Source organism: Symphalangus syndactylus, chromosome 8, assembly GCF_028878055.3.
Source record: "Symphalangus syndactylus isolate Jambi chromosome 8, NHGRI_mSymSyn1-v2.1_pri, whole genome shotgun sequence".
Classification (NCBI taxonomy): domain Eukaryota; kingdom Metazoa; phylum Chordata; class Mammalia; order Primates; family Hylobatidae; genus Symphalangus; species Symphalangus syndactylus.
Window position 1 is genome coordinate 135785570 of NC_072430.2, and position 25639 is coordinate 135811208.

A 25639-nucleotide genomic window follows, 5' to 3' on the forward strand; every position below is an offset into this window, starting at 1 on the left:
GTTTAGGAGTGGTTCACAGCTTTTTCTCCCCATAGATTTTACATTGGAGAAAATACAAGTAATGAAAATACGTTTTTGCCTTATTTCAGAAAATTGGTGTTTAAATCTTAATAGTTATGCTGTTTAAGTTTTCTCTAACTATAAGGCTAGCTTAGTATTAGAACCTCAGCATTCTCAAGGTTTCCTTTTAAAAGATCATTATAGGGCTGGGCGCGGTGGCTCACGCTTGTAATCTCAGCACTTTGGGAGGCCGAGGCGGGCGGATCACGAGGTCAGGAGATCGAGACCACGGTGAAACCCCGTCTCTACTAAAAATACAAAAAATTAGCCGGGCGTGGTGGCGGGCGCCTGTAGTCCCAGCTAGTCAGAGAGGCTGAGGCAGGAGAATGGCGTGAACCCGGGAGGCGGAGCTTGCAGTGAGCCGAGATTGCGCCACTGCACTCCAGCCTGGGCGACAGAGCGAGACTCCGTCTCAAGAAAAAAAAAAAAAAAAGATCATTATAGATGCATATTTTTAAATTAATTACTTATAAATCAGTGATGGCATTTGTGCCCTTGTTTCAAATTTGTATTCCTTTGCTCATGTTGAATGTTATTGGAAAATACTTAGTTCATTTTAGCTCCACTGAGCACTTCAGATTTTATTCAGTATTTGCTGCTTTTTTGAAAACTCAAAATCTACTATATTAGAAAAAACACTTGTGAAGAATTCTAGATGAAATAATATTCAAGAGAAATCAGATGTTTTTTAATGTACCAGAATTTCTATTCAGGAATATGAAAATATTTTAAGGCAAGGTGCGGTGGCTCATGCCTGTAATCCCAGCACTTTGGGAGACCAAGACAGGTGGATTGCTTGAGTCTAGAAGAGACCAGCTTGGGCAACATGGCAAAACCCCATCTCTACAAAAAAACACAAAAATTAGCCAGGTGTGGTGGTGCACGCTTGTAGTCCCAGCTACTGGGCGGCGGCAAAGGGGGTGAGGGTTGGGGGTCAGGGGAGACCTGAGGCGGGCGGATTGCATGAACCTGGGGGAAGTCGAGGCTGCAGTGAGCCGAGATCACACCACTGCGCTCCAGCATGGGGTGACAGAATGAGATCTTGTCTCCAAGATAAAAAAAAAAAAAAAAAAGGAAGGAAAAGAAAATATTTTTAAATACTGCTTAGTTGTAAGTTACACTTTGACATCTGTGCTTATGAAGGCAGGTAGGGATCTGCAAAACAAGTAATGTCAGATTGAAAATAGTAGCACCATTATATCCAGTGAAAAGACTTGTATGAAATAAGCCTTTATTGATTTGTTTATAGATAAAATTTTTTAAATATTAAGTATATTATAAAAATGCAGTCATTATTGTATTTTGCCGGTATTAATCCTTTCACTCACATTCACTCATTTTTTGCCTCAACTTATAAAAGTAAGATTGGTACTGGGATTTTTTTTATTTTTGCTTTTTTAAGTGTGTTTAATGGCTAAGGAACATAACTAGTTAGAACAGCTACTTATTTGGCAATCTCAAGTTATGGGAAGCATAGCTGAGAATCAAGAAAAAAGCAAAATAATAATAAATAAATAATTATATAAAAGGATAGTTGAGTCTCAGCAAATAACTAAACCTGTGCTCTAAAACCCTAAGCACTTTAAGTAAAAAGTAGCCTCTAAGTTCCCACTCCATATCTTTTTACTCTCTACACACATACACGCACACACACACAGACGTATACACACACACAAAACTTTGCCTCTCCCCCTTCTTTAATGAAAATAACATTTGTACATGGTGGTAGATGTAGATAGTACAAAAGAATGTTGAGTGATAAATTCACTTGAGACAATTTTAATAAACATGTTTCCCTGCCTACTCCAGATTTGAGTAACAAGTTAAAAGGTGGACAAGCACTTTGATAATAGCAAACAGGGTCAACTGAAACAACAACAACAAAAAACACAAGAATTTAAATGTATAAACATGTAGGTCTACTCAAAGTAGAGGCTTGTAGCCTTTTTTTTTTTTTTTTTTTTTTTTTTGAGACAGAGCCTTGCTCTGTCACCCAGGCTGGAGTGCAGTAGCACAATCTCAGCTCACTGCAACCTCTGCCTCCCAGGTTCAAGCAATTCTCCTGCCTCAGCCTCCGAGGTAGCTGGGATTACAGATGCCTGCCGCCACGCCTGGCTAATTTTTGTATTTTTAGCAGAGACGGGGTTTTGTCATGTTGACCAGGATGGTCTCGAACTCCTGACCTCAAGTGATCGCCTGCCTTAGCCTCCCAAGGTGCTGGGATTACGGGCATGAGCCACCGCACCCCACGCCCTTTGATAGCATTTTATGTGGCATAATGATGGATAGCACAGTGATAACTTCTGTGTACTTAAGAAAAGGCTAGATCATGTTCATTCAGCAAATAAATGTGAAATGAATTTGTTAAATATTTCTATCCAAATAATAAGAAATATAAAAGTATGATTCTTAATGGTAGAGTGAAGTTTTTAATATCTGGAAACTTCATTTGTGTAGAATGTTTCCTTTCCCAAAAACTTCGGATAAAGTAACTCTTACTAAATTAACTTCAAGGTCAGACTCAGCCTCTAATCCCGTAATAACCAAAAAAACCTAATTGGCACATTTTTTTCTAAGACAATTGAATGTTCTCCCTGTGCCTTTTTAATTTATTGAGCAGATTCTGTCTTTGACCGAAAAGGGCAATCTAATATTCTTTATAGGTCTAGGAAGACAGCTTAAATATCAGCCAAGAACACTTTTTTACTTCTCAGTCATAATACCTATTAAACAGTAACCATTAAGGAATGTTTAACATGACAGGGATTGTATCCGCTATGTATTCATTTGTGAAGTACTTACTAAGTGCCATATGCTCATGGAGATACATTAATGAATAAGGTAAACATTTTCTGTCCTCATGTAATTTATAATTTTATGGAGGATGCAAACAAGTATATTGGTAACTATAGTACAGATATGGTAGAGCTAAGACTAACTCACTTCAACAGGACCTACAATGGAGCTCAATTATTTCTCAGCTTTCTTTTTACTCATTCCTCTCATGTTCATTCTCTTTGACAAGATCGGTGAAAGAGCTGAAACTATAAGAATAGCTATTTCAAACTTAATTTGTTCTCGTTAGACTCCTTCGTTCTCTCCTGACTGCCTGTTATTTTAATGAAAGACTTTGACAAATCAGAAACAAGCTCCCTTCTCTGTCTTCTCAAAATGTCTTTCTTTTCATCCATTCTATCCTTCTTTGGGATCATGTTATCATTCTTTTCCACAATTGACTTCTACTTAGGTTCTTGATCCCAACTCATATGTATATGAAGTCTGTGTTGCTTCCTCTGGCATTAGCAGCCTGTACCAAGAGTGTGATAGGCTGCCATCTCTACTGTCACGGCTAGTCTAGGAGTGGGGGTGTGGTAGGCAGACAGTTTAAAATGCCACAGTGCTCTCTTACCAAAATACAGCACCTTCTTCTTTAAGCCCTCCTGTGGTTAAGTTTTTTACTGGATTCCTGTGTAAAAGTTGATCTAGACAATTTTGCCAGGTTATTGCCAGAACAAAAGAATAAGATTTTTTTGCCATTGAAACTCTGGAGTACAACCTGATGTCATAAAATGGTGATGTCCTTTAATCAAAAGACTGCTATACCTGGAATTATAGTTGATGATCATAACCCAAATATCTTTTGGAGTAGATTTGCTCAACTCTGCATATCCTCAGTAATCACAGTAATCAGCTATTAGAAATAGACTTTTATCATTAGAATACTTGTTTAAATATCAGAAGTGATTTAAACTTTCTGAGAATCAAAGTACATTTATGTTCATTATTATAAAAATCAAAGAAATACCAATAAAGTTCTCAATAAATAGCAATAAGTTGATGGCAGCTCACTCATACTGCAAGACTTTTCTTTGTTTGCTGATTAGAAATGGAAACAAGTGTGCTAATAATGCTACAACTTTGAATATTACAGATTTCTCTAGGTCCAGGAATGCAATCTGAGATTTTTAAGAGCTCTATTATAGTAACACAGCAATTTCTTTGTATAAGGCTTGTGACTCTTCTTCTTACATCTTTAAAATTCTCTCCCTCGCCCATTTTAGCAGCACCTGAAAAGTATTAGTCTTTTTGGAAATGTACCAAAAGCTTGCCTAAAAGTATACTAATTTTTAGTTTTCTGAAGTCCAGGAGGATGACAACAAATAAATTCTCTTTCACTAAATTCGTAACGTTTGTGGCACAGTCTGTGGTTTTGTTTTTTGCTTTTTCTTGTGGTAAGTTACATGTATTCACTATATACTAAACTGATAGAGTTAAAAGCTACAAATAGCAGTAGCTTAGAATATGGAGGTACGAAGAACAAAAGTATGTTTGGGAAAGAAAATTGTTTTCTTTCTCAGCTTTTTCCCTGAAAATGTTTTATGCCACAAAATTCAAAAAAGCATAATATCTTTCCCCTACTTCTTTGTTTTTTACCTGTAATGGCACTGTTTGTTTGTTTTTGAGACGGAGTCTCACTCTGTCACCCAGGCTGGAGTGCAGTGGCACTGTGTCAGCTCACTGCAACCTCTGTCTCCCGGGTTTAAACAGTTCTCCTGTCTCAGCCTCCCAAGTAGCTGGGATTACAGGCACCCACCACCACACCCGGCTAACTTTTATATTTTTAGTAGAGACAGGCTTCACCATGTTGGCCAGGCTGGTCTCGAACTCCTGCCCTCAGGTGAGCCACCGCATCCGGCCAATGGCACTGTTGTTTTTTTATTATTATTACAAGTCGTATAAACTAGCCAAAGAATAAAATAAAGGAGAACAAGAAAAGTTGCTCAGATTCCCACAACATGTAGCTCTGTCATTGAGTAAACATGCAACTGGCAAATTTATAATTGTCTAATAGACTTTTTTTTTCTAAATATACTTTTAAATAACATATCAAAACATGTGAAAGAGCTAAGTTATAGGTAACACATTCTATGCTAATAAAATGGTCTACCAAGTATTGATTTCTTTCCTCTCCACTGCCTTCCCCTAAAATAAAGTCCACTGTTTTTCCTGTGACTTGACCGTTTCTCAACATTTATTTTTCTGAATACGTTGTTTTGTTTTGTTTTTGGAGACAAGGCATCACTCTGTTGCCCAGGCTGTAGTGCAGTGGTGTGATCTCAGCTCACTGCAGCCTTGACCTCCTGGGCTCAAGTGATCCTTCCAAGTAGCTGGGACTACAGGCATGCACCTTCCATCCCCAGCTAATTTTTGTATTTTTTGTAGAGATGGGGTTTCGCGGGAATGCCCGGGCTGGTCTTGAACTCCAGGGCTCATGCAATCAATCCTCCTGCCTCGGCCTCCCAGAATGCTGGGATTACAGGCATGAGCCACTGTGCTTGGCCAGTTTTTCTGAATATGTTTATGGAGATGTAGAAATAAGCTTTATTGCTGATTAAGGATTAGTCATTTAAATGCTTTGTTATAAATGCTGATCCAAGGTATTACAACAAACTGGAGGAATTATTTCGTGATGTTATCTAGGAGGCAAATGTTTATACTGAAGAAAAGTTTAGGGAATGTCAGAATTATTGAAAATAACTGAAAGAAAGCCTAGTGGATTGTTACTAATGATTTAATGTATTTTCTTTTAACCTGTAGGTTCTCTCTTCATCTCTTGCCTTGCCCTCTTTTTCTTTCTTTTCTTCCTCCTTGCAGTTTATTTGTTGAAGAACCCGGTTGTTATTTCTGTTTTGTTTCCCATGGTATGAATTTTGCTGATTGCATCTTTACGTGTAGTTTAATGCGTTGTTTGGTGCTTCATATTTCCTGTAAATTGATAGTTGAATCTAGAAGCTTGATCACATTCAAATTTTTTTTAGGGTGGTGGGGCTGGCACTACACACAGTTATTTCCATTTTCATGATGTTAGCAGTCGTTGATAATCATGCTGTGACCTATTAATTCATTATATGTTACAAAATGGTGATACAATTTTATCATTTATTAACTGTTCCTTTAAAAGTTTATATCATATATCTCTCTGTGTGTGTATATAAAGATTAATGTGCAGGAGTTTTGCTTTCAGTGAATGTTTGCATTCCAATCATTGCTTAGAAAGGTTTTTTGTCCTTTTAGAGTTGCCTGCTGAAACATTGAAGTAAACATATAAGAATATTATGGTTTTACTGTACTCTTGAAAAGATTGAATGTCTAAACTAATTTAATAAAGAATTTGTCATTCTTTATCTTAACACTTGTTTTTTCTAAAGAATGTGTCAGAGTTGGAACTGTTGTTAGATTGAGACACTGTCAGGTTTTTTATATGCTTTTGAGTTTATAGCCTTCACAGTCTATTTCAGTCTTTATTGCAATCAACTAGGTAAAGTTCTGCATTAGGCTCCTGGTATTTATGTTCGTTCTCAGGCAAATTTTTTTCTAAACCTCATGAAATTGTTAGTGCCTTTTAGGAAACAAAACTTAAGTCTAACTTCTATCCCCTTTCAGAAGACTTTTCTACTAAAGAAAAGAACTTGAGTTTTGTGGTTGGTTTAAGAATAGTATATATGTTATCTTTTATTTACTCTTTTATAACAAGTAAAAATGACAAAATAAATTAAATGTTAAGACAGATTTTAGGATAAGCTCTTTCCTGTGAGTCAGTTTTCCCTGGAATATCCTGCCCTTGCAGCCAAGGGGCAAATTGATAAGTATTCTGCATGCCATTAGTTCCCTAACAAGTTGATGACGAAATTCTGGAGGTCTGAACCCTAAATGTAACCAGCTTTCTAGGTTTAATATTCAGCTTGTTTTATATTTTGATAAACCTTTGGACATCAAATATTAGTAGCCAAATTTCTGGTTCTGATCTAAAGCCAATTTCTGGTTACGCATCTAGATTTCAGTGATGATAGTACTACTCCACCGACTCTCCCCAGCATACATAAGGAGGAGCAGGTATTGTTTTATGGGTAAGGCAATTAAGGCTCAGAGAAATTTAGTGATTGTCACCCTGCTAATAAATGGCAGCAGTAGAATTGGAATCCAGGTCTTTCTGATTCTAAGCGTCTGTTCTGTCTACCACAACAAATGGAAGAGAGGTCAAGAAAAGAGATCCTTTGAGGAATCACTGTGTTATTTCCAGTGAGAGGTGATCAGGAACTGGAACAAGGCAGTTGGAAACAGAAATAAGATTTAAGGGGTTCTCTTGACTTGGTGGCAGATTATATGTGGAGAGTGAGAGAACAGAATGATTAAAGATAGGAGTTTCCTAGGTATGTCAATGAATTGTCATGGCGGGAAGAGAAGCAACTTGGAGAGGGATGCCCTTTTTTATTCCTTTCTTTGTGGGTTTTTACATGTTGATTGAGGTTTGTGGTATACTTGGTTAAAGATATCCAATAGGCACTTAGAATTTCAGATTACTACTCAGATTATTTGGAATCTGTTGTTAGAGTACAAGGGAATTAAATTGGGACAGATACATTCTTTTTTTGGGACAGTGTCTCACACTGTCACCCAGGCTGGAATGCAGTGGCGTGATCATAGCTCACTGCAACCTTCACCTCCTGGGCTCAAGCCCACCTCAGCCTCCTGAGTAGCGGAGACCACAGATGCGCGCCACCACACCTGGCTAATTTTTGTAGCTTTTGTAGAGACGGGATTTCACCACGTTAGCCAGGCTAGTCTCGAAATCCTGGACTCAAGCGACAGGGGCAGATATATTCTTAATTGCTGTGTATTGAGTTAATCCTCTAACACTGTGGCACTTACCTAATGAGAATTATAAATTCATTATTCTACTAAGGGACTATCCTGAGGCTTATAGCCTCAAAAATTCCCTCTGAATTCTTACCTAGCATTATAGGCACATAGCCACAAAGGTGGTTTTCCCAGGGCACAGTTTGTCCATTGCACTTTGGATAAGCTGACCCCCTTGATGTGTCTAAATGTGGAAAATTTGATTGCATAATTTATGGTTTTGGGGGATGGGGGACCGCTTTCAGGTAGTTCCCTGGGGTCAGGGGAGAAGAATTCCCTCTGTGATAGTCCCATTTAGAATAGTGTTTCTGCCTATCTATGTATATTGCTGTTTTTCCTCCTTTAGTAAAGATGGATTAGAGGAGGAAAGGAAAGACACCATATTCTTGAAAGCATCTTGATTTATTAATGATTTAATGTTGAGGTTGCACAAAATATTCATAAAGAAATAATATTTAAAAGCCAGTATGTCGAAAGAAAGAAATTCATATGTGCAGTTTATGGTCCAATGATATGGCAGTGACTTATGCATATGCCCTTGCACAATTCCTGCTCTGTGGAAGGCTTGTACAAATATTAACATTGGCAAGATGACTTTTAGTTACAAGCCAAGAAATTTTGTTGAAAAAACAAATTAGAATGTAGTTAGCTTATTTTGGTGTGCATTTCATTTTTTAAAGCAGAAAATTACAATTTTTTTCATTAAAAATTGAATTACGTACTTAGGATTAAAGCAAAGTTTTTACTTACTGCTGCCTATTATATTATACCTTATGATGAACCACAAGTATAGTAATACTAAACAGCAACAAAGTTGTTTTTTCATTTTCTTTACATGATAATTGTATAAACTAGATTTTAAAGCCTCGGGATACATTCCCTTATGTTACATGTAAAGGTTCGACTCCCAAAATTATGTGTTATCTGTGTGTTTAGAGGGACAGGAGGAAGGAGACTCTGATCCAAAAAAGATTTAGAACCGCTGTATCAGACAATTGGCAGATAGTCACATACCTAAGTCCTGAGGGAGCCTAAACCAAGACCGAGTTTTTCCAAATGTTTGTTATTGTCTAAACCCACTATGTTGTGTATAATAATCACTCAATAAATATGACTGACTAGCCGGGCGCGGTGGCTCACGCTTGTAATCCCAGCACTTTGGGAGGCCGAGGCGGGCGGATCACGAGGTCAGGAGATCGAGACCATGGTGAAACCCCGTCTCTACTAAAAATACAAAAAATTAGCCGGGAGTGGTGGCGGGCGCCTGTAGTCCCAGCTACTTGGAGAGGCTGAGGCAGGAGAATGGCGTGAACCCAGGAGGCGGAGCTTGCAGTGAGCCGAGATCGCGCCACTGCACTCCAGCCTGGGTGACAGAGCGAGACGTCGTCTCAAAAAAAAAAAAAAAAAAAAATGACTGACTAGACCCAGCCACCAGGTCTTGAGAAAGATAGAGAGGATTCTTCAGAAAGCTCAGATTCCTGCCATGTACCCAAGTGGTTATTACGCTAGTAGTCCTGATTTTTTATTTCTAGTGTTATCTTATTATTCCTCTACACAAAATCAATATGGCTTTTCTACCTACTTTTCCTCAAGCTTGTTTCTCACTTTCCAATGTTCATTCCTTTTCAACAACATTTATCCCTCTGCTATCAGAATTGTGCCCATTGAAGACTCAATTAGCCTTAGAAAGAAATACTCACAGGTATGTCAGTTTTCCCTGGTTTTGATTATCTAGCTCAATTATAAGTTTAAGGGAGAAAGCAAAAGTGGAACAGCAAAGAGCTTGGTATATTTCCTAGTGCTTAACCATTAGGCCTTGAACTTCGTAGAAAATACTTGTGTAAGTCTCTAAATGTAAATTTAGTTTAACTTTGTCTCTTATTAAGTAATAAAAATTATTTTACCTATAGTACCTGGCACTGTGCTAATAAATTATGGGAGATAGAAAATATAGTCTCAGCCCTTGTGCTGTCTAGAGTGGTTTTATTGGTAATTAATTAGGTGGTAAAACACTTGAGTGAGTTTGTTAGACAGTTTGGGTATCAAATTATGGAAGGAGCTTTAAGTTCTTAGCCTTATAGGAGTGAAAATAGAAGTTAAATGGTAGTTTCAACTACAAGTTTTAGAATAACTTTTCAGTAGCCTCTTTGGTGTAATATCACTTTAAATTTTATTTTTATTTCATTGGAATGTTACTCATTGAAGAAAAGTTGTCCTATAATAGGCATTGATTTAAACCTATAATAATTGGTTCATTTTTTAAATGCTATAGAATTGCAAAGTTGGAACAGACTTACAGAACTTCTAGTCCCATTCTTCCTCTTTTCAGATGAGGAAAGGACCCTGGAATGTTTGGTTAATTGAACACTGTCTAAATTGGCCCAACTATTTAGAGACAAAACAGGAACTAGAACATGAGTTTTAGACTTCATGGTTCCCTCTTATATAACTTATTGTTATTTTTCTCAGTACATATTAACTGATAGCATACATGTTATTACTATATTTTCAGTTACTTGTTCGTCTGGTTTTTGTTATTCCTGGAAAACAGTCAAGAAAATCTATCTCTAATTATAAAGGAGAAACCCAAGTGATTTGTCTAATGTCACATAACTAACAAATTTAGCAAAACTAGAACTAGAACCTAGATCTTTAGTTTTCTAATATATTGCTTTTTTCACACCACTGTACTGTTTTTCCCGTATTGTTTCTAATAATACTAGTGACAATTAGTATTATTTCCAAATTATTCATACAAGGAAGTTTAGGCAAACTGAGAACATTCTCAAGAAAGAGTGACGGACTCTATTGTAGGGAAAAATAATCTAACCTTCCCTTATTGCAAAATTTCATTTTAACAGTTACAGTTTTCATAAACTTCATTCTATTCCTTTGAAATTTGAATTCACCACTCTCTGGAGTTTGACGCTAGAGGACAGTTCCAACATAGAATTATAGATTTGAGTTGGCTTGTGGTAATTGTTTTCATTCATAACAGGATAGTCTTTTTTTAAAACGCCTTTTTAATAAATAAATGTTTTAATTAAATGTCTGAAAACCCTAAAATGTCAATTAATTAAATGCAAATCAACTTCTATACAGTTACATATAAATTATATTCAGTGTAGGATTTCGGTTCACTTTAGTATTTTTAAAAGAAAGTAGGGTAGAACCTCCAAACTCAGGGCCTGGGCCCTAGGAATTATGAAGGTCTTGAAACAGCCTTTCTGGAGAAGTTGGAAATTTGGGTTTTAATGTGAAATATTCCCATCTTAAATGTTGACAACTTATTTTGAATTTTTTTAAAGTATGTAGGCCAAATAAAATCTGCTACGGGCCAGTTTGGGCCCTTGGGCCAATAGTTTATGAATTTTATTTTTTTGGTTTGAATTACTGACATAGTTTTCTTGCTGGTTTTTCCACTTCATGCTTTTAACCTGTCTTGTTCACAGGTATCTCCTTAATCTTTCTAAATCATCATTCCATTTATCTGCAAAATAAAATGCAAATTGCTAAACCTGACATTCAAGACACTGTATCATTTTGCTCTTAATTGCCTTTCCACTTTTATTTTTTATCACATGTGCTACAAAAACACTGACTGTGTTCAGATTAGACAAGCCAGGTGAATTCCAATCTCTAGACCTTTCCTGACTTACTTCCTTACCCTGATGCCTATACTCCTCTTCATTATTTGTCCAATTCTTCCAATACTTTCAAAGTCACTTTATGTCTGCATTCTCTGTGAATTCATCTCCTGATCACTGTTACCTCTTTCTGTGATATTTTTTTCTCCTTAGCATTCATATCTTAGGTAGTTTATGCCGCTTTGCCACTTTTATATATATAATATATATTACATATTTATATATAATATATATCATATTATATAATTATATATAAATAATATATATTATATGATATTTATACAATATACAATATAATTATATATTGTATATTGTATAAATATATATTTTATGTATAATATATACATATATGTATTTTATGTATAATATTTACATATAAATATGTATTTTATGTATAATATTTACATATAAATATGTATTTTATGTATAATATATACATATAAATATGTATTTTATGTATAATATATACATATAAATATGTATAATATACATGCAAATATGTATTTTATGTATAATATACATTAAATATGTATTTTATGTATAATATACATATAAATATGTATTTTATGTATTATATATTATATAGTTATGTATTTTATGTATAATATATACACATAAATATGTATTTTATGTATTATATATATACATATAAATATGTATTTTATGTATTATATATTATATAGTTATATATTTTATGTATAATATATATTATATAGTTATATATTTTATGTATTATATATTATACATTATATATTTTTATGTATAATATATATTTTATATATATTTTTATATATATGCATGTGTGTGTGTGTGTGTGTGTGTATATATATATATATATTTTTTTTTTTTTCCTCGAGTCTCGCTGTCTCACCCAGGCTGGAGTGCAGTGGTGCGATCTTGTCTCACGGCAACCTCCCACCTCCTGGGTTCAAGGGATTCTCCTGCCTCAGCCTCCCAAGTAGCTGGGATTACAGGTGCCCACCACCATGCCTGGCTAATTTTTGTATTTTTAGTAGAGCGGAGGTTTCACTATGTTGGCCATCTGGTCTCAAACTCCTGACCTCAAGTGATCTGCCCACCTCGGCCTCCCAAAGTGCTGGGATTACAGGCATGAGCCACCGTGCCTGCCTTTAATACACATTCTTATATGTGTTGGTTTTGTCTCAGTAAATGTTTGGTGATGGTGAAAAATCTAGAGCGGTATGTGCTGTTTCAAAGTGTAGGAAAGAGCCTAGTTTCTTTTTTTTTTCTTTCTTTTTTTTGTAATTTCAACTTTTACCTTAGATTCTGGGGGTACATGTGCAGGTTTGTTACGTGGGTATATAGTGTGATGCTAAAGTTTGTGGGACAGTTGATCCCGTCACCCAAGTATTAAGCATAGTACCCAATAGTTTTTCAACCCAGCACCATTCCCTCCTCCCTCCAGTTCCCAGTGTTTGTTGTTGCCTTCTTTATGTCCATGAATACCCAGTGTTTAGCTCTCACTTATAAGTGCGAACATGCAGTATTTGGTTTTCTGTTCCTGCCGTAATTCACTTAGGATAAAGGCCTCCATCTGCATCCGTGTTGCTGCAAAATACAGGATTTCATTCTTCATGGCTGCAAAACAATCTTTTTATTGAAGTTTAATATACATTCAAAAACATGCACAAAATCATTAGTCCACAGCTTGATGAATTTTCACAACTGCATACACCTGTGTAACCAGTACCCATTTCAAGATCATAACATTACCAGCCTTACAGAAGCTCTCCTTACATTCTCTTCTAGTTATTACCCTAGTCCTGCTGCTCCTCAAGGATAGTCACTGTGCCAGCCAGGATCATCTTTTAAAAGATGGGGTCAGGTATACCATTAGTCAAGTTTGTCCTATTTTTTATCTTGTTGCAAATATGGAGAGAATGAAAAATAATTTCTCTTCTTATCAATACAAAAATAATTGCTAAAGCAAAAATGCAGAAGTCAGAATTTCTTCATTATCAAGGCTTCTTTATCAGTTTATTATTCAACTAAAGTAACACTGGGGGATTTAAATCTTTCATGTAACTTAGGAAATGTCCAGGAATTACTATAAATGACTTTTGTCTTCTGGAACAAAATGCAAAGTAACCAAGAAATAGGAAAATAAATGTAGAGCAGTGTGCTACCCCCCACATGGTTGTTCCTGCCATGGAGGAGGTACCAGAGAATAACTGGAATCCAGACCTATGGCTGAGGACTCACTTATACTGAGAAAGGAGTCCCCTTTCTGTACATATATTCTCTGAATATTGAAGATCAGATTTCTTCTATCAATAATTAGAACTCTGTGAAAGATTTTTAATTCTGCAATTTATGTTTTAAATGCGCATTGTTTCCTATAACCCTTTCAAAAACAACTTGGTTAAAACTCTTCTGTCTTAACTTAAAATATGTTACCTATAACAGTGGCTTCGTTTTCTGTTTCTTATCAGAACCCCTGAACAGTGCCCAAGTGTTGTCTCTTTGTTGTCAGAGAGTTACAACCCTCATGTGCGCTATGGAGCTGCAATGGCCTTGGGGATCTGCTGTGCTGGTACAGGAAACAAGGTAAAGCCCACAGCCAATGGAGTCAGTTCTTTCTTGGCGCCAGACTGTTTTCCCTCGCCACAGAATTTATGTAACAGCTATAAAAATACAAGTGCAGTGTGATCTGTAAGACTAAACTTGCCGTACAAGGCTTCCCAGTACTCCCTCATTCTGCGATGCTGGAATGCCCAGAGCTGCTTAAGAATAAATCGTCACAGTACCTGGATAGCTGTAACTGAGACAATGCTTTTGAATTTCTTTTTGAAATTTTTGTTTTTGTTTTTGTTTGTTTATTTGTTTTGAAACGGAGTTTCACTCTTTCATCCAGGCTGGAGTGCAGTGGCGCAGTCTCACCATGTTGGCCAGGCTGGTCTCGAACTCCTGACCTCAGGTGATCCACCCACCTTGGCCTCCCACAGTGGTGGGACTACAGGCATGAGCCACTGCACCAGGCTTTTTTTTTCTTTTTTCTTTTCTTTTGAGTCTTGCTCTGTTGCTTGGGCTGAAGTGCAGTGGCAGGAACACTGCCCACTGCCAACACACTCAGCTAATTTTTTTATTTTTTGTGGAGAAGGGGTCTCACTGTGTTGCCCAGGCTGGTCTCAAACTCCTGGGATCAGGTGATCCTCCTGCCTCAGCCTCCCACAGTGCTGAAATTACAGGCATGAGCCACTGTGCCTGGCCTATTGATTTCTTAAAAAGAAAAAAGAAGAAGAGGAAAATAAAATAGTTTTTGTTGTTGTTAAATAACTACTCAGGTTATTTTATATGATTATTTTACATGTTTAATTTGTATAATTAGTATTCTGGAAAACAAAGTTCTCATCCGAAGCCACCAAAATCAGGTGATTTGATAACGTTTCTGTTTTAAGCAAATCACTGATGTGCTATTTACCTGTTTTCTCATATCTAACCTTAATAGGTAACCTGGTATTTGTTAAGCCCTCAAAAGTTACAAAAAAAGAGTTGAATGGGGCAAGGTGATGATTCAAAAACATAATTCATCATGAGATTCATAAAGAAATATGCTATTGCATAAATAATAAGTATTCATAATTCACAGTAGTGACATAATCATGACACTTTGGCTCTCATAGCACATATGCACAAACCTTGGCCACCTCCCAGAAATGAATCTTTTAACAAAGTGTGTATGTATAAGACTGAGAGTAAGGCTATGCTCCCAGTACCTTTACATCAGAGAGAAAGGAGTCACTTTTTTATCATCTGTTGTCCAAACTCAAAACAAAACATAGTTGTAAGTTTATGGACTGATTCCAGGAATCTAAAAATTTTAGTTTCCTTGAATTTTTTTTCCAATGAAGAGTATTGGTATTGTGGACCGGGCGCTGTGGCTCACACCTGTAATCCCAGCACTTTGGGAGGCTGAGGTGGGCAGATCACGAGGTCAGGAATTTGAGACCAGCCTGACCATCATGGTGAAACCCTATCTCTACTAAAAATACAAAAATTAGACAGGCATGGTGGTGCATGCCTGTAACCCCAGCCACTCAGGAGGCTGAGGCAGGAGAATTGCTTGAACCCAGGAGGCAGAGGTTGCAGTGAGCCAAAATCCTGCCATTGCACTCCAGCCTGGGTGACAGAGTGAGACTCTGTCTCAAAAAAAAAAGAGTATTGGTATTGTGTACAAATAAGTTTTTCTAGTCACATGAAAGATTATTGAGGCTGGGAATAAAAATAGCTATTTTTGGCCAGGCACAGTGGCTCACACCTATAATCACAGCACTTTGGGAGGCCCAGGCGGTTGGATCACCTGAGGTCAGGAGTTCAAGACCAGCCTGGGCAACATGGCAAAACCCCAACTCTACTAAAAATACAAAATTAGCCGGGCGTGGTGGCACGCACCTGTGATCCCAGCTACTCGGGAAGCTGAGGCAGGAGAATTGCTTGAACCTGGGAGGTGGAGGTTCCAGTGAGCCAAGATCATGCCCTTGCACTTTAGCCTGGGGGACAAGGGTGAAACTCCATCTCAAAAAAAAAGGCCAGGCATGGTGGTTTATGCCTGTAATCCCAGCACTTTGGGCGACCGAGGCGGGTGGATCACCTGAGATCAGGAGTTTGAGACCAGCCTGGATAACTTGGTGAAACCCCTTCTCTACTAAAAATACAAAAATTAACTTGCTGGGCGCGGTAGCTCACACCTGTAATCCCAGCACTTTGGGAGGCCAAGGCGGGCGGATCACCTGAAGTCAGGAGTTCAAGACCAGCCTGCCTAACATGGCAAGACCCCATCTCTACTAAAAATACAAAAAATTAGTGTGGTGGCAGGCACCTGTAATCCCAGATACTCCGGAGGCTGAGGCAGAATTGCTTGAACCCAGGAGGCAGAGGTTGCAGTAAGTGGAGATCATGCCACTGAACTCCAGCCTGGGCAACAAGAGTGATACTGTCTCAAAAAAAAAAAAAAAAGCTATTTTTCACTACACATGGCAACAATTGTGTAAAAATTTATAAAGAGACATCCCTCCTTTCCAGTATTTCATCCTATTCTGTCTGCTTACCCTGCTTTTCTTTCTTTTCTTTTCTTTTTTTTTTTTTTTTTTGAGACAGTGTCTCACTCTTGTCACTATCACCCAGGCTGGAGTACAATGGGGCTATTATAGCTCACTGAGCTCACTGCAGCCTCAATCTCCCAGTCTTAAGCAAGCCTCCCAATTAGCTGGGACTGCAAATGCATACCACCACACCAGGCTAATTTTTTTTTATTTTTAATAGAGACTAGGTCTTGCTGTGTTGCCTGGGCTTTGTTTTTCTTCACAGCACTTACCACCACCTGATATATTTTACACTTACTTATTGTTTGTCTTTGCCGAAATGTAAGATCACTGAGAATATAATGTTCACTGCTGGAACCTAAAATTAAAGCTTTGTTTGTTTCATGAATGATGGATGGCAAGATCATTAAAGGATATGATGGTGACCAAGTTGGACATCATCTCTGTCATTACAGAGTTTTGTTTTTTATTGCTATTTTTTTAATTTATTTATTTTTAGATGGAGTCTCACTCTGTCACCCAGGCTGGACTGCAGTGGTGCAATCTCGGCTCACTGCAACCTCCGCCTCCTGGGTTCAAACGATTCTCATGCCTCAGCTTCCTGAGTAGCTGGGATTACAGGCATGTGCCACCACACCCGGCTAATATTTGTATTTTTAGTAGAGGCGGGAGTTTCACCATGTTGGCCAGGCTAGTCTCGAACTCCTGACCTCAGGTTGTCCACCCGCCTCAGCTTCCCAAAGTGCTGGGATTATAGGCATGAGCCACCATGCCCGGCCAGTTTTTTAAGTGTTTTAATTTATTTTGGGGGAGATTTCTTACATGAGAATATATCTTCAGCTTTACTAGAGATGTCATTGGGTATATCAAATGTAGTTATAGAAATTGGCCTTATTTTTTTTCTACAACACATCTGTTCTGTAAACAAAGGAAGAATATAGTTGTATGTTTTACTAAGTATTTCCCCCCTCAAGTCCTAAGTTGACATTTATGTCAGGCCTCATAAGTTAAATGTAAATTAGATTCTTTTTTCTTTTCAGATTATTCTGAACTTAATATGGTATCTAGGAGCAAATGTTCTTTGAAACACAGCATCTGACAAGTTAATTCAATGAAAAATTTTTTTATTACTCATACTAAACAAGCCTGCTTTGTTTCTAGATAATTTATGTGATCTAGGTATCAGTACCTATCTAACTGGTTTGGGACTTTTTTTTTTTTTATTTCTTAAGAACCTGAAACATCTGTTTATTCTAAAATATACCATTGGGGTTGTATTACATACCTCAAAGACCAGGTTATTGTCTTTTACCTTCTAAGATGGAAATTTGGTTATATTTTTATCATGACTACTTCATAAAGAATATTGACAATATGTTTGAAAAACATACTCCCTGTGCACAGTGTCATTACATTTTTCAGTAATGTAGGGAGAAAGAATACCTATATCTGCTGTGTATTATCTGTTAATAGCTCTAACTTTAATATATATATGTAAGTTTACATGTAGAGGAATCCAAAGTCACTTTCCAACAAAGGATTCAGTTTATTCTTTTCCTTGGTCTTGGAATGAAGGATACTTGAGAAACATCCTACCAAATTAATAGATACCTGATAATCTTACAAGCCTATTACTCTTTCATCCCAGATTTATACCTACCTAAGGACCTTGTAAGGGATGTTGTGGGGTTGTTTGTTTTTCTTGTTGTTTTGTATTTTTTTTTTTTTTTTTTGCTTTAACTCTAATCTCATGACAGATTAAAGGAACATTGTGGGTTTTGTTCTGTTTTGTTTGAGACAGAGTCTCGCTCTGTTGCCCAGGCTGGAGTGCAGTGGTGCTATCTTGGCTCACTGGAACCTCCGCCTCCTGGGTTCAAGTGATTCTTCTGCCTCAGCCTCCCCAGTAGCTGGGATTACAGGTGCCCGCCACCACACCCAGCTAATTTTGTATCTTTAGTAGAGACGGGGTTTCACCATGTTGGTCAGGCTGGTCTCAGACTCCTGACCTCATGATCCACCCACCTCAGCCTCCCAAAGTGCTGGGATTACAGGTATGAGCCACTGTCTCCGGCCAGGAACATTGTGTTTTAAAGTGGCTCTTCCCAAAGGTCCTGCAGAGTGTGAATAGAAGTTACATGGGGCAAAAGAGTTTTTGGTCAAATACATTGGACAAATGCTGGTATAAACAACAGTTGAGTGGTATATAATAAGGCATCCTAGAACCTTTGTTATGATATGTACATTCCTAGAACCTTTGATACAGTGTATACATGTATTTTGTATCTGCAAGAGGAGGTGATAGATATACAGTATTCCTGAACTCCCAAACTTATTTAATAAAGGACTTCTTTTTTCATAGAACTGATATTCTGAAGAATAGGATATTGGGGAAATACTGATAAATATTTTGGAAAATCTCATCACTTGTGGTCTTAGGAAGTGCAACCATGAAATCAATTCTAGTCTATGATTTCATTTGTTTTGCTATTCTACTAGCTAGTAAAATCTTTTGTTTGGAAAATTTGGGTTTTTTGTTTTTTTTTTTTTTTGTCTTGATTTAATTTTTAAAATTAGGTCTTATAAAATCATCTGAGATGTTACCATAGTCTAATATTTGTTTATTACTATTTTTCTTTTTTCTTTTTTATATTAGAGACAGGGTCAACTATGTTGCCCAGGCTGGTCTTGAACTCTTGGGATCAAGCAGTCCTCCCACCTTGTCTCTCAGAGTGTTGGGATTATAGGCATGAGCCATCGCACCCAACCTTACACTAATATTTGAAAGAGGTTTATTTCTTTTTTTTTTTTTTTTTATTTTTTTGAGACAGAGTTTCGCTCTTGTTGCTCAGGCTAGAGTGCAGTGGCGCTATCCTGGCTCACTGCAACCTCTGCCTCCTGGGTTCGAGCAATTCTCCAGCCTCAGCCTCCCGAGTAGCTGGGACTACAGGCGCCCACCACCACGTGCAGCTAGTTTTTTTTTTTGTATTTTTGGTAGAGGCAGGGTTTCACCTTGTTGGCTAGGCTGGTCACGATCTCCTGACCTCAGATGATCCGCCCTCCTTGGCCTCCCAAAGTGCTGGGATTACAGGCATCCGCCACCATGCCCAGCTAATTTTTGTATTTTTAGTAGAGAAGGGGTTTTTACCATGTTGGCCAGGCTGGTCTCAAACTCCTGGCCTCAATTAATCCGCCCACTTTGGCTTCACAAAGTGCCGGGGGTTACAGGCACAAGCCACCATGCCCACCCAGCCTGACAGAGGTTGAATTATACAAATTTTGGATTCAGACTGGCCTGGGTTTGCTATCAGTACTTACTGGACTTTGGGCAAGTTATTTAACCTTTCTAACTCTCAGTTTCTTTGTTTATAAAGATTGTTTTGTGCTGGATTTTGTTTTAGGAGTAAGAGGATTATATAGGATAATACATAAAATACCTAGTACTGTGTCTGAAAAGTAATAGGTGCTTATCAAATGTTAATCCCATTTTCTCTTAAATTTTTATGACCTCTTACCTCAAGACAAGAGCACTCAGGTTCTAAAGCTTCCTTTTCACTTACCCTCAGTTATATTGAAATTTAAGTAAAGCATAACCAGTTCTAAACTATTCCATTCACGTAGTTGTTAATTAACTTCTTACTATGCTGTTGGATGAAAATATTGACTTAGAGTGACAGTAGATATAGTTGAGCATCATTTAAGAACAGGGATATGTTCTGAGAAATGGCGATTTCGTGATTGTGCAAACATCATAGAGTATACTTACACAAACATAGATAGTTATGGTCTGTTGCTTCCGGAATACAAACCTGTACGTCATGTTACTGTACTGAATAGGCAGTTATAACACAGTGGTATTGGTGTATCTAAACATACAAAAGGTACAGTAAAAATACAGTATAAAAGATAAAAAATCATATAACTATTTAGGGCACTTAACCCTGAATGGAACTTGTAGGACTGGAACTTGCTCTGGGTGAGTCAATGAGTGAGTATTGAGTGAATGTGAGGGCCTAGGACACTATTGTCACTATAATAGACTTTATAAACACTATACACTTTGGCTACTAAATTTATACATTTTTTTCTTCAATAATTGATCTTAGCTTATCTTTTTTTATAAATTTTTAATTATTTTTAATTTTTTGACTCTTATAGTAACACTTGGTTTAAAACACAAACCTGGGTGGGCGCAGTGGCTCACGCCTATAATCCCAGCACTTTAGAAGGCCGAGGTGGGTGGATCACCTGAGGTCAGGAGGTCAGCCTGGCCAATGTGGTGAAACTCATCTCTACTAAAAATACAAAAATGAGCTGGGGGTGGTAGCATGCACTTGTAATCCCAGCTACTCTGGAGGCTGAGTCAGGAGAATTTCTTAAACCCAGGAGGCAGGAGTTGCAGTGAGCCGAGATCATGCCATTGCACTCCAGTCTTGGTGACAAGAGCGAAGCTCAATCTCAAAAAAAAAAAAAAATTGTACCACTGTTCAAAAATATTTTTTCTTTATGTTCTGTAAGGTTTTCTCTGTTTGCAAAATGATTTATTTATATTTCTTAAACTTTTTTGTAAAAAACTAAGACACACATACATTATACTAGGCCTACACAGGGCCAGTATCATCAATAAGTCACTTAGGCAATAGGAATTTTTCAACTCCATTATAACGGGACTACCATCATATATGCAGTGTGTCATTTCCCAGAATGTTGTTATATGGCATATGACCATAAATTGAAAGTTCAGCCATATCAACTTTATTTAAAAGTTGTGTTTGTTTTTTTAAATTCTTTCAGGAAGCCATTAATTTGCTAGAACCAATGACAAACGACCCTGTGAACTACGTGAGGCAAGGGGCACTCATAGCTTCGGCTCTCATCATGATCCAGCAGACTGAAATCACTTGTCCAAAGGTGAGCAAACAAAGAAATTCCCTGGAAGAGAGATGGTTTGGGCTTTTCTTTAGTAACTTATCATCTTTTGAGGACATTTTTTACTTCAAATATGGTGAACACTGAAGTCACAGAAAGTAAAAGTAAAGAGAGCATTTTAGAGTATAAGAGAATGGGGAAACTTTAAATATGTAATGCCCTTTAAATGTATTTTTTACAGACTTAATGTTCCCTTTGTTAATTTAAGTATACAACCATGCTTGAAAAATGACAAGTCTTGGGGTGTTAAAATCATAAAATGAACTCTTTTTTTTTGCCTTTCACTGTCCTTTTAAAATGTATTCAGTGGGATAACTTTTTCCTCTGATAATACAGGATGCAAACTCAGGCAGTCCATGACTTTTTTGATATATCCTTCTAAAGTAATTTTAAAAAAGCCTGCAGTCACTTTGTATCGTACATACCATCTTAGTTTAGAATTGAGTACATCCACATTCTCTTTTGGAATGTCATTGCCCTCCTAGGCGATCTTTTTGGGTGGAGTTCCAAATGGTTCCAAGACAGCTTTCTTTTCCACTTGACCCACATCTGCTCCACAGAAACACTCTTGCACATTTTGCCCTTCTGGATAGGAATATAATAGGCTGTCAGTGCTAGTACCTCAGCTAATAGCTAATGCCTCAGTGCACAGCAGCCCCTGATCATATTGGACACTCCAGATGGACCCTCTGAACCCCTGTTCTGTAAACTTGGAGTGAGGGGGAAAGACTCACAACCCAGCTTGCCCCAAAGAGATCCTCTTCACATATCCTCCACAATCCACACCCACATTCCATAATAGTTTTGAGACACCTGTTTTAAAATTCTCTGATGAGCCAAGCACGGTGGTTCATTCCTATAATCGTAGTACTCCTGGAGGCTGAGGTGAGGGGATCACTTGAGCCCAGGAGTTCAAGGCTAACCTGGGCAACATAGGGGGAGGCCCCATCGCTACAAAGAATTAAAAAGGAATTAGCTGGGCATGGTGGCATGCGCCTGTAGTCCCAGCTATTTGGGAGCTGAGGTGGGAGGATCACTTAAGCCCAGGAGGCCAAGGCTACAGTGAGCCGTGGTTGTGCCACTGCACTCCAGCCTGGGTGACAGAGCAAGACCCTGTCTCAAAAAATAAAATAAAATTATCTCATGATAATCTCTCAGTCCTCAGGTTGTTAGTGTTTGATATCTCATGTATCTTGTCATTTCCGCCAAAACTTCTCATTCTACTAAGAAACAGAAAATGCATGTATCTTATTTTTAATACATGTACTAAAATTAGCATGCTTGATATACTAAATAGACATGTATAGCTTGCACAGCAATTTCAGATCTTCTAATTCTTAAAGCTAGGGACTTTAGTATCCATGTATTAATTAATCCTGCTCATATAATGGGAAGTAGTCGAAAAATTAACAACAGAAAAAACTGTTGGCATTGTGTCTTATGCCTCATCGAGCAAATATAGACCACCACCCTCATTTTCAGCAAAGTAGATTTGAGGAGGTAGAGAAAAGAAAAATTTCCAGAACTTATTTATTATTTATTCTAATTTTATGGAGCTTTGTTTAATAAATTTCAAGTTCTAAACAGTTGCTGTCATCTTTGCTTCATTTATTTAGTGCTTCTCTTTCTGTCTCAAAATCATTTTCAGGACTTTCAAAAATTGTATTATTACAAAGATAGAATCTGGCTTCTCATCCTGTTCTTATAACATATTACTTAATACACTACATCTTCTAGAACATAAACATCTTTCCAAACACCACATTTCTGTTTTTAAATATAGCAGCTATCATGAGTAGCTTTTACATATTTTATTTCTGCTTCTGATCTTCAACTGAGCTTTTGGAGGTTATGCAACTGAGTAGTGTCATTAAAGAAACAAATTTTGGTCATGGAATGCACCTCCTCTAACAGTAATACATAGACATTCACTTTGACCCCACATGTTGCTTTCATATTACTTGTATTGTCAGCAAGACAAATGTTCTGTCCTCCCATCCTCTGCTGTAGGATTTCATTGATTTTACAATCGTAATCTGTTCCAAAAACGGCAGAGTCCTTTAGGAGTTGGATAATCATTCCAGGAACTGTTGTTGAACCAAGTCTTACCTGGTGTAGATACATGGGGCACACTCCCATCTTCAGATTGTATCGGAATCTTAGACACTGATTAAAATGTCAAAGTGAAGTCACAGCTAGTAGCTTTTGCCATTAATATAAACTGGATAGATAAATGTAAATGTATATACCACTGACTAAAAAAGCAAAATTGACTGTGTGAAACTCAAAAATTATTTCAGGAAACACTACTCTTTAGAGCGAAGTTGTTACTCAGCTTAAGAATTCTTAAAGTTGGCCGGGCGCAGTGGCTCACGCTTGTAATCTCAGCACTTTGGGAGGCCGAGGCGGGCGGATCACGAGGTCAGGAGATCGAGACCACGGCGAAACCCCGTCTCTACTAAAAATACAAAAAATTAGCCGGGCGTGGTGGCGGGTGCCTGTAGTCCCAGCTACTCAGAGAGGCTGAGGCAGGAGAATGGCGTGAACCCGGGAGGCGGAGCTTGCAGTGAGCCGAGATTGCGCCACTGCACTCCAGCCTGGGCGACAGAGCGAGACTCTGTCTCAAAAAAAAAAAAGGCTTAAAGTTAATTTCATTGTTTTCTGTTATTAAGCAAGTGATAAAGAATTTCATAGACTACAGTTTATATCATCTTTCCTTTGTCTGATAATTGCCAACAAGACAAAATTGACATTTTGGGGATGGTATACAGCATGTTGCCGAAAAGAAAAATCTGTTGAGAAACTCTGAAGGGGAGTAGATTCTCAAGGCTACAGAGTCTTAATTGCAAGATTGCAAAACCAGTCCATGAAATAAAGTGGAAATGGCTCAAAAATAAAGATCAAATGTGAATTTCATCAAGAATTATAAACCCCTCTCAAAGGAATTCAAAAGAGAAATTTCTCAGATATTTTGTGAAATTCACAATGGAAATTTCCAAAGGAAATGTCTTATGTAACCATTAATATATGTCACATCCCAAACACTTAGCTCCACACATTGCCCTCTTAGTTGAAGTATCTCCAGTACATCTTTGCTTTGCTTCTCTCAGTTTCTCACTAGCTCATGCTCACAACATAAACCCAGGAACATGTACACATCCCTGGATCAAAGGTTCACATTTAACAAGGGTAATGTTCTTTTTTAGGTCCTTGGAGCTATTTTGCTCAAAAAACCCAACTCTCCTCTTTATTAAATTATCTATCTTTTGTTTTTCTTGTTAAATGAAATCCACCATTAAGATGGGCACAGTGGCTGAGGCAGGAGAATCGCTTGAGCCTGGGAGTTCAAGGCCAGCCTGAACAACATCCCAAGACCCTATCTCTAAAAAACAACAAAAAAATCACCATTAACAGTTACTTGAACATGTACATATTAAGTATCATATATAAACTCACATCAAAATATTACACTGTAAATATAGAATCTGGTGTTCCTATTACCAATATTATTTGGCCTAAGGCCTGGTACAGGAAAGCTTCTCCTATCATTGACAAGTACCCTCTTTGGAAGTAGAATTAAGCTCCTGCAGTTCTAAAATAAATCACTGTATATATGATTTTATAGCATAACACATTTGTAAGTAGTGGGTGACACAGTGAGACTGTCTCAAGGGGAAAAAAAAGTATATATAGAGATATATATATACACACATATATAGACATACATATATATGTGTGTGTTCATAGCCCTTTATCTACCATTACAGAATCCAAAAAGCTCTGAAAACTCAAAGAGGTTTGTTTGTTTTTAAAGACTCATTTGGATGCAATTATTAATTCATTATCATTTATCCTACTTAGTATAAATATTCATATATTGTGCTACTTCAGAAATAATTTATTTGATTATGGGATATCATAATATATAGAGCAATACTACACTGGGAGTATTGTATAATATATGGATATGTATCATGTTAGCCTTCTAAATTCTGAATTCCAAAATACATCTTACCTCAAGGATTTCATGGAAGGAATTACAGACATATAGTTGAAGTCATAAGCACAAATACAATTTCGCAGACAGAAAAAACACCTCCAAAACTGATCCTTGATGTACAGCTACATTTCCATAACCAGGAAGATAGAAAAATAGAAAGGAGGAGTCACACTCAGATGATAAGTACTAACAGAAACAACTCTAAGGAACTTTATTGCTTTCTCCCTGACATCTAAGAGTGGGCT

At 37.4% G+C, this 25639-nt stretch overlaps 1 protein-coding gene across 2 annotated transcripts in view; it reads left to right on the plus strand.

Annotated features, from left to right (window-relative positions):
• The window catches only part of PSMD1 (proteasome 26S subunit, non-ATPase 1), a 113609-nt gene that overhangs the window by 68705 nt on the left and 19265 nt on the right, over positions 1-25639 (plus strand). For both annotated transcript variants that reach the window (XM_055290947.2, XM_055290948.2), the window contains exons 17-18: positions 13859-13973; positions 21260-21376. In XM_055290947.2, the coding sequence (XP_055146922.1) occupies positions 13859-13973; positions 21260-21376 (232 nt within the window). The remainder of the gene's footprint in view (positions 1-13858; positions 13974-21259; positions 21377-25639) is intronic.